Source organism: Oryx dammah, unplaced genomic scaffold (assembly GCF_014754425.2).
Source record: "Oryx dammah isolate SB20612 unplaced genomic scaffold, SCBI_Odam_1.1 HiC_scaffold_17, whole genome shotgun sequence".
Lineage (NCBI taxonomy): Eukaryota > Metazoa > Chordata > Mammalia > Artiodactyla > Bovidae > Oryx > Oryx dammah.
This window is the reverse complement of record NW_024070201.1, coordinates 78,451,276-78,464,899: the sequence shown is the minus strand read 5'-3', so window position 1 is coordinate 78,464,899 and position 13,624 is coordinate 78,451,276. Positions and strand designations below refer to the sequence as shown.

Here is a 13,624-nt window from a genome sequence, read left to right as displayed (position 1 = left end):
TAGGGGAGAAGGCCTTGAGTATACTTGGGGGAAGGGCACAGCCCAGGCAATGAAAATGAAAATGTTAGTCACTCAGTCCTGTCCCTGTCTTTGCAACCCCATGGACTGCAGTCTGTCAGGCTCCTCTGTCCCTGGAATTCTCCAGGCAAGAGTCCTGGAGTGGGTGCCATCCCTTTTCCAGGGGATTTTCCCAACCCAGGGATCCAACCCAGGTCTCCTGCATTGCAGGCAGATTCTTTACCAGCTGAGCCAAAAGGGAAGCCTTTCCCTTCTCCAGTGGATCTTCCCAACCCAGGGATCAAACCCAGGTCTCCTGCATTGCAGGCAGATTCTTTACCCTCTGAGCCACAAAGGAAGCCCATAACCCAGGCAGAGGAAACAGAAAATACGTGGCTCTGGGATCTTCTGCATTCAAGACTGTTCCAGGAACGGCAAGAAAATCAATAAGGCTGCAGTTGGAAGGTGAGAGAAGTGCAGCAGTGTGAAGCTAAAGTGCCTTCACACGCTACTTGAAGTTGTTAAACTTTTATTCTGAAAGAGATTGGAAAGCATCATAGGATTTGAACCCAACATGACCTAATCTGAATTCTTTGAACAGAATCACTCTGGTAGGTCTGTAGGTACTTGTATTTAGCAAGATAAAGATGAAAGTTGCAAAAGAAATTATAGGCTATTACATTATTCCAGGTAAGAGAAGATGATTGCTTAGACCAAGGTTGTAGTGAGAGAGATAATAAAAAGTTGTTCAATTTTTGATGTATTTCAAAAGTAGAGCTGACTGGATTTACTGATACTTTGCATATTGATGGTGGAGAGAGGGATCAGTGCTGACTCCTATTTTTGAATAGTGATACAAAGAATGGTGGGAAAGAAGCAGCTACTTGGGACAAAGAGAAAAGGAAATCATCATTAAGTTTGAGATTCCTTTTGGTCCAAGTAAAAGCATTACATCAACAGCTCTGATACAGAAGTCTGGAGCTCAGAAGAGATGGCCAGATACCTCAGTTCAGTTCAGTTCAGTTCAGTCACTCAGTTGAGTCCGACTCTTTGTGACCCCATGGACTGCAGCACGCCAGGCTTCCCTGTCCACCAGCAACTCCCGGAGTCTGCTCAAGCTCATGTCCATAAGTCAGTGATGCCATCCAATAATCTCATCCTCTGTCATCCCCTTCTCCTCCTAAAGACAGGATGTCTCAAATTAGATTAATTTTAACTTTCTTAGGCTTCCCTGGAGAAGGCACTGGCAACCCACTCCAGTACTCTTGCCTGGAAAATCCCATGGATGGAGGAGCCTGGTAGGCTGCAGTCTATGGGGTCGCGAAGAGTCAGACACGACTGAGCGACTTCACTTTCACTTTTCACTTTCATGCATTGGAGAAGGAAATGGCAACCCACTCCAGTGTTCGTGCCTGGAAAATCCCAGGGACAGGGGAGCCTGGTGGGCAGCCGTCCATGGGGTCGCACAGAGTCGGACACGACTGAAGGGACTTAGCAGCAGCAGCAGCAGGCTTCCCTAGTGGCTCAGTTGGTAAAGAATCCACCTGCAATGCAGGAGATCTCCCTCAATGCCAACGACCTGGGTTTGATCCCTGGGTCAGGAAAATCCCCTGGAGAAGGAAATGGCGACCCAACTCCAGTATTCTTGCCTGGGAAATCCCTTGGACAGAGGAACCTGGTGGGCTACAAACCACAGTGTCACAAGAGTCAGACACAACTTAGCAGCTAAACCACCACCATGAAATCTCTTGGAAATTTCTGATGGCTCAGCATACATATGTAATATTAAATCCAACACATTAAAACACCAAAGGGCGCTTCTCTGGTGAGTCAGTGGTTAAAAAAAAAAAAACCTGCCTGTCAATGCAGGAGACACGAGTTTAATTCCTGATCCAGAAAGATCCCACATGTTGCTGAGCAGCTAAGCCCAAGAACCCCAACTGCTGAGCCTGTGCTCTAGAACCTAGGAGCCACGGTACCGAGCCCACGTGCCACGGTACCAAGCCCACGTGCCACGGTACTGAAGCCAGAGCCCCCTAGAGCACATGCTCTGCAGCAAGAGACACCTCCTCAACAAGAAGCCCTTGAACTGCAACTGGAGTAGCCCCTGCTCACCACAGCTGGAGAAAGCCCACACAGCAACGAAGACCCAGCACAGCCAAAGATAAACAAATAAATAAAAGTTCTTAAAAGTATCAAAGAAAGCATTTAGACAGACTAATATTAGGTTGCTTTAAGGTCTAAAAACTAAAGAGATTTAGTAGCAAAGGAATATGGGAGAGGAGGTTACTGCCTCCTGAGATAGCTGACCTGTCCCAGGACACAGAGAGATTTTGGTTACACAAGGGAGGTAGAGAATTTTTGAAGAAAAAGTTAAGTGTGTATTGGGTTATGCTGATGGTTGACTGTAAATTCCAGAGTGGAATGATATCAGAAGTTGGGCAGGAGTGGAGCTGGGATCAGTAAACGAGAGATATAGAAGTGTGTGGGCGTGATCTCGTAGGAGTTGAGGGCTGATATGACAATCCTGAGCTTCGTGCTGAGTGACGGCAATGAATGTAACAATGAGGTGAGTCCTCTGGTCTCAAGGTGAAAATAGGGGTTGGAAGGTGATTAAACAGGCGAGGGTCATGACCGAAGCATGAAGATTTCTGGGCAAAGGCCACTCCTGCAGTTAGTGGTATGAGAGTCATTTATACAGAGCAGGGTGACTAGGATATCCTGTTGATTCCTTAAATACTGCTCACTTAAGTAATAGTGTAGATACAAATTTCTCAAATCCTGGAAACAAAATTTGTTCTAGGAATCAATATAAAACTCCCCACCCAGTTTCTCCTCCACATGGGAAGTCTTAGGTTTTAGTACAACACTCTCCTGGAGGAAAAATAAAGCTAAAGCTTGTTAGTCAAGATAACTACTATGATCACATTCCCTAAAAGGGAAAATTGAGATTGGAATAGTTTAAATAACTTGTTCAAAGTCAAGCAAGCTTATACTCAGCCAAGCAGAGACTCACGGTCTTCCTGTGCTTTTTTCAGTGTCCCATGATAAATATACTTTGTAAATATATAGATATAAATATATGAAATATACAACATAAATATATAGAAGTTCTAATAGGACCTCTATAGTGTTTAGGCAAAAACTTTCAATTGTATAAAACAGATAAAAGAAATATTCAAAGAACTTAAGCCCCAGCTCTGAATAAATCAAGGGATAAATGGCTTCCTTAATACATTTTCTTGACTATGTCTATTTATGCAAATTTATGCATGCAGGAGATTTCATCCCATTGATTTGTAGGCTTACCTGACTGCCTGAACAATACAACATGCAAATCCAGCACCTTCATACGTGAGTTGAACTCAAATCAGAAACTCAGCTAATGAAAGCAAGTAAACATTCTGTTGTGATGCTTTTCTTTAGTGTTTGACCAAAAGGTTTAAAGTTCCCTACCTGCAGGAAGAAACTGAAGGAAAAAAAGTGGTTTTAGCCTTGGAAGCAGTGAACAAGATTTCTACTCCTGGATCTGGTCCTCACTCTTCCTAAATAAGTCACTTAACCTCTTTGAGCTTCAGTATCTTTATCTACAAAATAGAAATAATAAAAAGGCAGTCCCAACAACATCTTGCCTGAAGACTACTGCTATGATAAGAAAATCCCTACTTGGTAAGGGGTGGTCATCACAACCATCGTCATTATTAGTGTTATTAGATTGATTTTCCCTGGACATTGTTACTGCTCTTAGCAATATCACAATCTGGGGGAAGGTCATTGTTGCTATGTCATTGTTGCTACTGGACAACTATTAACAAATCAAAAGAAAAACAATTGGCCAAAGTAACTCAGATTCTTGGGCTGCACTTTCTAATATGAGGACAATTAGAGTGATGTGGGAACCAGGAAGGAGTTGTGTAGACATGGAATTCTCAGTGGACAAGTACCCTATGAGGGCTACAAACCTCATTATCTCACCTAACTAGGGAACAGGTGATTGACCTGTCTGTGGGGATCCAGCTCTGCCTGTTGAGGGAGATCGTGAGCGTATGTTCACTATTTGCAGTAATTCTCTTTGTTGTTGTTTATCAGTTGCAAAGCCGTGTCTGACACTTTATGACCACATGGCAGCAGAATGCCAGGCTTTCCGGAGTTTGCTCAAACTCATGTCCATTGAGTCGGTGATGCTATCCAACCATCTCATCCTCTGGCGTCCCCTTCTCCTCCTGCCCTCAATTCTTTCTGATGTTGCACTAACTCAACCACAACATGACCTCCAGAGCTGCAATTTGACATAAATATTGGGGAACAGAGACACAGGCTCTGTCATTAAACAAGACATAGTGGAACCATGGAATTAACAGTTCACTTAATTCACCTTAAATGTTTGTACAATGAGAAGAAATATCAGCTCATTAAACTTTACTGATCCCAGATGGATATAAACTATAACTGTGAGACATGGGACTCTATATCCATGCAAAATTAAACCATTCTTGCATATACAATGCTTAAGCTTAGTGATGAAGATAGGCATCAAACAAGGAAATAACCTAAGCCTATGAATATATATAGAAAAACATATATTTATATAGCTATATATATATAAGCATCTGAATGCAGACTTCCAGAGAATAGCAAGAAGAGATAAGAAAGCCTTCTTCAGCGATCAATGCAAAGAAATAGAGGAAAACAACAGAATGGGAAAGACTAGAGATTTCTTCAAGAAAATTAGAAATACCAAGGGAACATTTCATGCAAAGATGGGCTTGATAAAGGACAGAAATTGTATGGACCTAACAGAAGCTGAAGATATTAAGAAGAGGTGGCAAGAATACATGGAAGAACTGTACAAAAAAGATCTTTATGACCCAGACAATCATGATGATGTGATCACTAATCTAGAGCCAGACATTTTGGAATGTGAAGTCAAGTGGGCCTTAGAAAGCATCACTACGAACAAAGCTAGTGGAGGTGATAGAATTCCAGCTGAGCTGTTTCAAATCCTGAAAGATGATGCTGTGAAAGTGCTACACTCAATGTGCCAGCAAATTTGGAAACCTCAGCAGTGGCCACAGGATTGGAAAAGGTCAGTTTTCATCCCGATCCCAAAGAAAGTCAATGCAAAAGAATGCTCAAACTACTGCACAACTGCACTCATCTCACATGCTAGTAAAGTAATGCTCAAAATTCTCCAAGCCAGGCTTCAGCAATACATGAACTGTGAATTCCCTGATGTTCAAGCTGGTTTTAGAAAAGGCAGAGGAACCATAGATCAAATTGCCAACATCTGCTGGAACATGGAAAAAGCAAGAGAGTTCCAGAAAAACATCTATTTCTGTGTTATTGACTATGCCAAAGCCTTTGACTGTGTGCATCACAATACACTGTGGAAAATTCTGAGAGAGATGGGAATACCAGACCCCCTGACCTGCCTCTTGAGAAATCTGTATGCAGGTCAGGAAGCAACAGTTAGAACTGGACATGGAACAACAGACTGGTTCCAAATAGGAAAAGGAGTATGTCAAGGCTGTATATTGTCACCCTGCTTATTTAACTTATATGCAGAGTACATCATGAGAAACGCTAGACTGGAAGAAACGTAAGCTGGAATCAAGATTGCCAGGAGAAATATAAATAACCTCAGATATGCAGATGACACCACCCTTATGGCAGAAAGTGAAGAGGAATTAAAAAGCCTCTTGATGAAAGTGAAAGTGGAGAGTGAAAAAGTTGGCTTCAAGCTCAACATTCAGAAAACGAAGATCATGGCATCCGGTCCCATCACTTCATGGAAAATAGATGGGGAAACAGTGGAAACAGTGTCAGACTTTATTTTGGGGGTCTCCAAAATCACTGCAGATGGTGACTGCAGCCATGAAATCAAAAGACGCTTACTCCTTGGAAGAAAAGTTATGAGCAACCTAGATAGCATATTCAAAAGCAGAGACATTACTTTGCTGACTAAGGTCCGTCTAGTCAAGGCTATGGTTTTTCCTGTGGTCATGTATGGATGTGAGAGTTGGACTGTGAAGAAGGCTAAGCACCGAAGAATTGATGCTTTTGAACTGTGGTGTTGGAGAAGACTCTTGAGAGTCCCTTGGACTGCAAGGAGATCCAACTAGTCCATTCTGAAGATCAACCCTGGGATTTCTTTGGAAGGAATGATGCTAAAGCTGAAGCTCCAGTACTTTGGCCACCTCATGCGAAGAGTTGACTCAATGGAAAAGACTCTGATGCTGGGAGGGATTGGGGGCAGGAGAAGAAGGGGACGAGAGAGGTTGAGATGGCTGGATGGCATCACGGACTCGATGGACGTGAGTCTGAGTGAACTCCGGGAGATGGTGATGGACAGGGAGGCCTGGCATGCTGCGATTCATGGGGTTGCAACGAGTAGGACACGACTGAGCAACTGAACTGAACTGAACTGATAATTTTGTGTATGTGCATATATATGTAACATTATGTATAGGATAAACAAGTAATTGTACATGGAAAAATAAGAGAGACAAGAAGAAATCTGACTGGACAGAATGCTAAGGGAAAGTTAGCACATCACCCAGGCCTAAAAATGACAAAGAACCGGTGTGGGAAAAATCATCCCATGGAAAACAAAAAACATGGGATCACAGCTCCAAATTTCAAGTAAATTGCTAGCATCTAAAAGAAGGCAATGTGGCTGGAGCATAGGTCGCAAGGCCTCTTCCTCAGCACTTTACATTCTAACATCCTCCCAGAATAAAACCCTAATAAGAGAAAATAAAAACACCCATTCCCTAAATCAAAACTGCCATCAGGATTATTGGTCTGCATCACTGTACTGTAATAGATGGGTTAAAGGGAAAGCACTAATATCATCCTGCCAGAAGCAATGAACTTTGGGATTCACAATTAGCTTGAAATTGGAAACTATTTGTTCTCACTAACTTGGGAATCCATATCATTGGGAGAAAAGCCATCACTATGCCTTAAAGAATATCCATCATGTCAAAAAATTATTAAAAAAAGAAATTATAGCAAGTAGTTTTAATGATAGTATTAGTATTCTCTACTGTGTGAGCCAGGCGTGAATGGGAAATCTCTTTGCTGCTAAGTCGCTTCAGTCATGTCCGACTCTGTGCAACCCCATGGACAGCAGCCCACCAGGCTCCCCTGTCCCTGGGATTCTCCAGGCAAGAACACTGGAGTAGGTTGCCATTTCCTTCTCCAATGCATGAAAGTGAAAAGTGAAAGTGAAGTCGCTCAGTCGTGTCTGACCCTCAGCGACCCCATGGACTGCAGCCTTCCAGGCTCCTCCGTCCATGGGATTTTCCAGGCAAGAGTACTGGAGTGGGATGCCATTGCCTTCTCCGGGAAATCTGTCTACCTCCTGCTAAATAGAGCTCTCAACCTAAAACTATTCTTTAAAACATCTATAAAAAAATCAAGCTATCGGTACATTGCTAAAAGGGCTTCCCTGTTGGCTCAGCGGTAAAGAATTCAACTGCAAAGCAGGAGAAGCAGGTTCAATCCCTGGGTCAGGAAAATCCCCTCAAGAAGGAAATGGCAACCCACTCCAGTATTTTTGCCTAGGAAATTTCATGGATAGAGGAGCCTAGGAGGCTATTGTCCATGGGGTTGCAAGAGTCAGATGCAGCTTAGCGACTTAACAATACATTGGTAAAAATCAAATTACATCATTACATCTAGGGCATATTGGACATAAACATGGGAGTATAGAGACACAGGCTCTAACATTAAACAAGCAAAATGAATCCCAAACTTACTCCAACCCCTCATTCCTTAAATCTTTACACCATTGTTAAGAATTATCCATTCATTCAACTATTTCTTGATCCCAAGTAAGTATCAGCCACAGTTTGGAGTCTAGGAAGACATATTCATTCAAAACTCCAATATTAGTCTTACTAGTCTACTGTGCTTAAGTTGAGTGGAGAAGACAAACATGAAACAAACACACCAATAAGAATATAGTTATAAATAGAAAAGGGTCTCCATATGACAGTGAATAGTAAAAATCTACTGTGAATTGAATGGTCAGAACATTTTCTCAGGAGAATCAACATCTCAGCCAATGCCTGAAGGATAATTAAAAGCAGTGTGGCAAAGACTGCCCAAGAGAAGGGAAAAGTTATGCTAAGGGCCCGAGTTGTCAAAGAAGTTGGCAGAATCTAAGGAAGGCAGAGTGACTGCTGCACAGTTAACCTGTTCCTTCCCAGGTTCTTTCCGTTGTTTTTTCCAGGACAAAATACGTATACAGACTTTACTAATTTTGGTGTCAGGATAATGCTGGAATGAGACAGAGATTAAGAATGAGGTTGGAAGTATTTGTTTCTCTTCAATTTTCTGGAATCGTTAGAGAAAGTAGGCATTTAACTCTACTTAAATGTCTGGTAGAATTCATCTGTAATGCTGTCTGGTCCTGGACTTTTGTCTGATGGGAAAATTTTTTTTTTCAGTTCATTCAATTTCATTACTAGTGATCAGTCTTTTCAGATTTTCTATTTGTTCTTGATTCAGTCTTAACCATATTGTATGTTTCTTGGAATTTTTCACTTCCTCCAGGCTAATGAATTGTTTGACATATAATTGTTGGTAGGAATCTTTTGTGGATCCTTTGGACTTGTGTGTTGTCTGTTGTAACGTTCTTTCATTTCTGATTTCATTTATTTGGGCCCTTTATTTTTCTTAATGAGTCCTGCTAACGTTTATCAATTTTGTTTATCTTTTCAAAGAACCAGCTTTTATTTTCATTGATATTTTGTTATTTTTTTAGTCTTTATTTACTCTTGTTCTGGTCTTATTTCCTCCCTTCTACTAATTTGGGCTTTATTTGTTCTTCTTTCTCTAGTTCCTTTAGGTATAAACTTAGATTATCTTTCTGAGATTTTTCTTTGTTTCCTGAGATAGGCCTGTATTGTTATAAATTTTCCTCTTAGAACTGCTTTTGCTGAATCCTGTAGATTTTAGAACATTGGGTTTCCATTTCCATTTGTCTCAAGGTATTTTTTTATGTCCTGTCTAGTTTTTTTGTTGTTGTTGGTTCATTGGTTATTTAGAAGCACATTGCTTATCTTCTATGTGTTAATGTTTTTTTCTGGTTTCTTTCACAGCCACAATGGCATGACACTAGAAGCTACTTACAAGAAGAGGCTATGAGGGGAAATAGGTCAGAGATAGGGTTGACCACAAAGAAGTTTAGGAAAATTTATAATGCGTAATTGTGGGCACGACTTAGCAAAGCAACAACAATTGTGGTAGTGGCTACATGACTCTACATTTGACCAAAGTCTTAAAACCATAAACTAAAAAGTATGCACATTACTGTTTGTAAGTTATTCGTCAATTTTAAATGGGGGCTATAACAAGAAATATAACAAATTGCTTCCTCCTTGGAAAGTGGGATGACGAGCTGTAGATGCCCTCATGCTGTCTCTGTAATTCCCTGCTGGTTCCCACGCATTCGTCTCTGAAATCCCATCATGACTCCGGTCAACATCATTTCAGGGGTGCAAACTGCACGCTGAGCCCCTGTTACCACCATTTATTACTCTGCAGGTTAACAAGTGAGGGTTGTTAGTCTGGCAGGTCTTCAGCTGATCTAAGGATTTGTTGTGAGCCTTCAGTCATCAGAGAAAATACCCCAAGGTAAAAATTATACTAAGCAACCTTAAAATAATTACCTCTTAGTATTTTATAGACCTTCCTTTATTTGCCATTTACAGAGGCAATTTTGTGAATTATGTGGGAGAAGTAATTTAACTGTATTTATTTTACAAATAGAGAGGACATATGTGGCTCTTCCAAGGGCACAGAAAGAATGCATGGTCAATCCAGAACCTGACCACATACTAGTGTTCTTTCCCTCATCTTCCCTCCCTTAGAGACCTGGGAACATTTCTACCACTGCCTGAGAGATGACTTCTCTAACAGCATTTATGCATTATTTCATGGCTAAATTTCTGACTTCAAACTTACTATTCAGGATTAACTGTCCTATTTTGTCAAGGAGTAAGGTAAGTATCTATAGTCCATATATACATTTAAATTTAAAATATTTAAAACAAAAAGCTTGCCACCAAAATAGATCTACAAGCTAAAAGTAACCCACAAACTATGAGCTTTCAACCCTCTACATCTGTGATTCAACTATTGGATAAACAGTAATAAGAAAAAAAGAAGAAAAGGAGACTATTTCAAATTAAGCTGATATACAAGTTAAAAAAAAATTTAAGCAAAAGAATAGCTCACATGGACTGACCGGAGTGGACAATTATACAGGCAGAAGCATGAACAGAGGCTGATATATTGGAAAGCACCAAAAAATTGAAAGGACCTAAGTGGTGTGTGAGCAAAAAGCAAAATGAAGAGGAGGTTACAAGGCCTCAAAACTCATCCTCACCTGGAGCCCTGCACACCATCATCCACCTTTCACAACCCAGCATAGAAAACCACTATTCATGTTTAATAGTAATAGTATCTTCTTCAGACTGTGCTGAACACTCAGCTTTTTGCTCATTGCTTTTCATGTATTATCTAACGTAATTCTCAAAATAACACCTTGACTTAGGTCTCCTTACTATCTTAATTTTTCAGTTGGAGAACAACTGGTTCAGGAAAGTCAGTTGATGACCAAAGACTCAGGCTGTTAACTTAGGGCTCTTCTCAGAGTCCCAGCTCTGCATCCACCGCTAAGCCTTCCTTTGAGAACTGCCTCTGCTGGTTGCACCTGCCCTGCTCCTCCAGTCACGCCACTGCATACACTACGCGCGTAAGTCTCGGTTACTTCTCTGTGCGACCTCTGAGTTTGGACCGATGAAGACAATAAGTAATTTAAACAGAGCTAAAATCGGTTTAATTTAAATTTAGTAAAGACACGTCAAACTTGAGAAATGCTTTATCTGACAACAGAATTTGACTTGCCAGTGAGTATTTGTGGAAATACAAAGTACTCATCCTCTTGTGTCTACAGCCGGTCTTGGCATATAAACAACAAAGAAGTGTATGAATTTAATAGGCTAGGAAAATAACTGTCAGAGTTATTAATTCCAAAATGATCATGTTTTGACATATTCAAAATAATTAAAAACTGGAGAGATGATTCATTATGATCCCTCATTCAATAATTTAGAATTCTAGATGAATAATACACTAAATTTTTCTCTCCAGTCCACGCTTTAAATGTGGAGAATCTTGAAGCACGTATCATTTCTGTAATGAAAAAATGTTCATAAGATGTAAACATTTCAGTTTCGCAGTTACTGCAATCTTAACTAAATTTGACGCTCTATTCCTTTGTTTCCCTTTGCTCTGGACATCTGATTCTTAAGTAACCCGGGTAGAGAACACGAAAGAAGTGACACAGTTCATTCTCCTGGGACTAAGCAGCACCAAACGTCTGCAAGTCCCCCTCTTTATAGTATTCGTTCTCATTTACTTGGTCGATCTGGTTGGAAACATGGGCATCATCCTGTTGGTGCTCCTGGACTCGCAGCTCCACACGCCCATGTACTTCTTCCTCAGTAACCTGTCTCTGGTGGACTTTGGCTACTCTACAGCTGTCATGCCCACAGTCCTGGCTGGATTCCTGAAGGGCGACGGGGTCATCTCCTATAATGCCTGTGCTGCTCAAATGTTCTTCTTTGCAGCCTTTGCCACTAGGGAAAACTTCCTCTTGGCAGCAATGGCCTATGACCACTACGCAGCGGTGTGCACGCCTCTCCATTACACCGCAACTATGACGACAAGCGTGTGTGCTGGTCTGTCCACAGGCCCCTCTGTCTGTGGCTTCCTGAATGCCTCCATCCATGTTAGAATCACCTTCAGTCTCTCTTTCTGTAGGGCCAATGTGGTCCACCACTTTTTCTGTGATGTTCCAGCAGTCATGGTTCTCTCTTGCTCAGATAGGTATGTTGGTGAGATGGTTCTTGTTTATGTAGCCAGTTTCAACATCTTCTTTGCTCTCCTGGTTATCTTAATATCCTACATATTCATATTTATCACCATTCTGAAGGTGCACTCCTCTGCAGGATACCAGAAGGCTTTATCCACCTGTGCCTCCCACCTCACAGCACCCTTATTTTTTTCTAAAGTATATCGTTTAGAATAAGGAAACGTTGTGTTCAGAAATCTAACAACTAAATGAGGATGGCCAAAGAGAAGCATAAAATATTTTGGTTCTGCTTGTCCCAGGGCTTGTGAAGGACCTTTCCATGCTCCACATGCATTTTACCGACCACATGCGCTACAGTTCAGTTCAGTTCAGTCGCTCAGTCATGTCCGACTCTTTGCAACCCCATGAATCGCAGCACGCCAGGCCTCCCTGTCCATCACCAACTCCCAGAGTTCACTCAGACTCATGTCCATCGAGTCCGTGATGCCATCCAGCCATCTCATCCTCTGTCGTCCCCTTCTTCTCCTGCTCCCTACCCCTCCCAGCATCAGAGTCTTTTCCAATGAGTCAACTCTTCGCATGAGGTGTCCAAAGTACTGGAGTTTCAGCTTTAGCATCATTCCTTCCAAAGAAATCCCAGGGCTGATCTCCTTCAGAATGGACTACAGCATACAGGTACAGCAGGAAAACAAGCAGCCCATGAACAGAAGTGCATGCCTGTGCCCTGTAGACCCACATACATGTAGGAGAAGAAAATCAGCAGGAGATAGATGGAGAGGGCTTGTTTTTATTAAAAATAATGTGAATAGTGACTTAGTGGATTAAAATATAAATTTATATGTAATATTACTTTCTTTAGCTGAATATCTGTTCTAAAAGTCCTAGTCTGAGAAAAAAAATAATACACTTTTGATGAAACTATGTGCTTATTTTGTTGGCATAGTTTACTGACAGATGTATAAACATACCATCTTGAGTGAATTAATAATTGTTTTGATTGAGTCATTTTATTAAGCTGAATTTTCACATCACAGTTTTCAAAAGGATACAATAGCCACAGTACAAGAAAAATGGAGGAAAAATAATATAATAATTTTTAAATTTTTTCATCCATGACTACCAACATTCACTTTTTTTAAAAAAATGCACTGAGATAGCAATGACATTGTATATTTTTCTGTTTGCAGTTGCTTTAAAATAAGCTAATGCTGCTTATTAATTCCCTTTAAGTGGTTTATAGCATTATATAAGTTTCATATCATTGTTGTTACTGTTTAGTCACTAGGTCATGTCCAGCTCTTGCAACCCCATGGACTATATGGCCTACCAGGCTCCTCTGTCCATGGGATTTCCCAGGCAAGAATACTAGAGTTGGTTGCCATTTCCTTCTCCGGGGGCTCTTCCTGACCCAGGGATTGCACCCACATCTCCTGCACTGGCAGATGGATTCTTCACCACCGGAACCACCAGGGAAATCCCACGTCTCGTGTGTACAATGTTATATTTCCACTTCTGTATACAGCACAGTGCACTCATCACTAAAAGTCTAGTTTCTACTCATCACCATACAGTTTACTTCCTTTAACCATCTCACCCAGCCCCTAGCCCTCTTCACCTCTAAAACCGCTGTTCTATTGTCTCTGTCTGTGTATTTGCTTGTATTTGGTTTGGTTTGTTCAGCCATAAAGAGAATTAAAACTTGCCATTTACTATAACATGGATGGACCTAGAGGGTAT

General features: G+C 41.2%; 1 protein-coding gene across 1 annotated transcript; it reads left to right on the top strand.

Annotated features, from left to right (window-relative positions):
- The first annotated feature begins 644 nt into the window (after nt 1-644).
- LOC120876016 (olfactory receptor 5B2-like) lies at nt 645-12,103 on the top strand. The gene is made up of 2 exons (XM_040257740.1): nt 645-687; nt 11,325-12,103. Exons 1-2 carry the CDS (start codon nt 645-647, stop codon nt 12,101-12,103), a joined length of 822 nt encoding a protein of 273 aa, XP_040113674.1.
- Nucleotides 12,104-13,624: the final 1,521 nt, after the last annotated feature.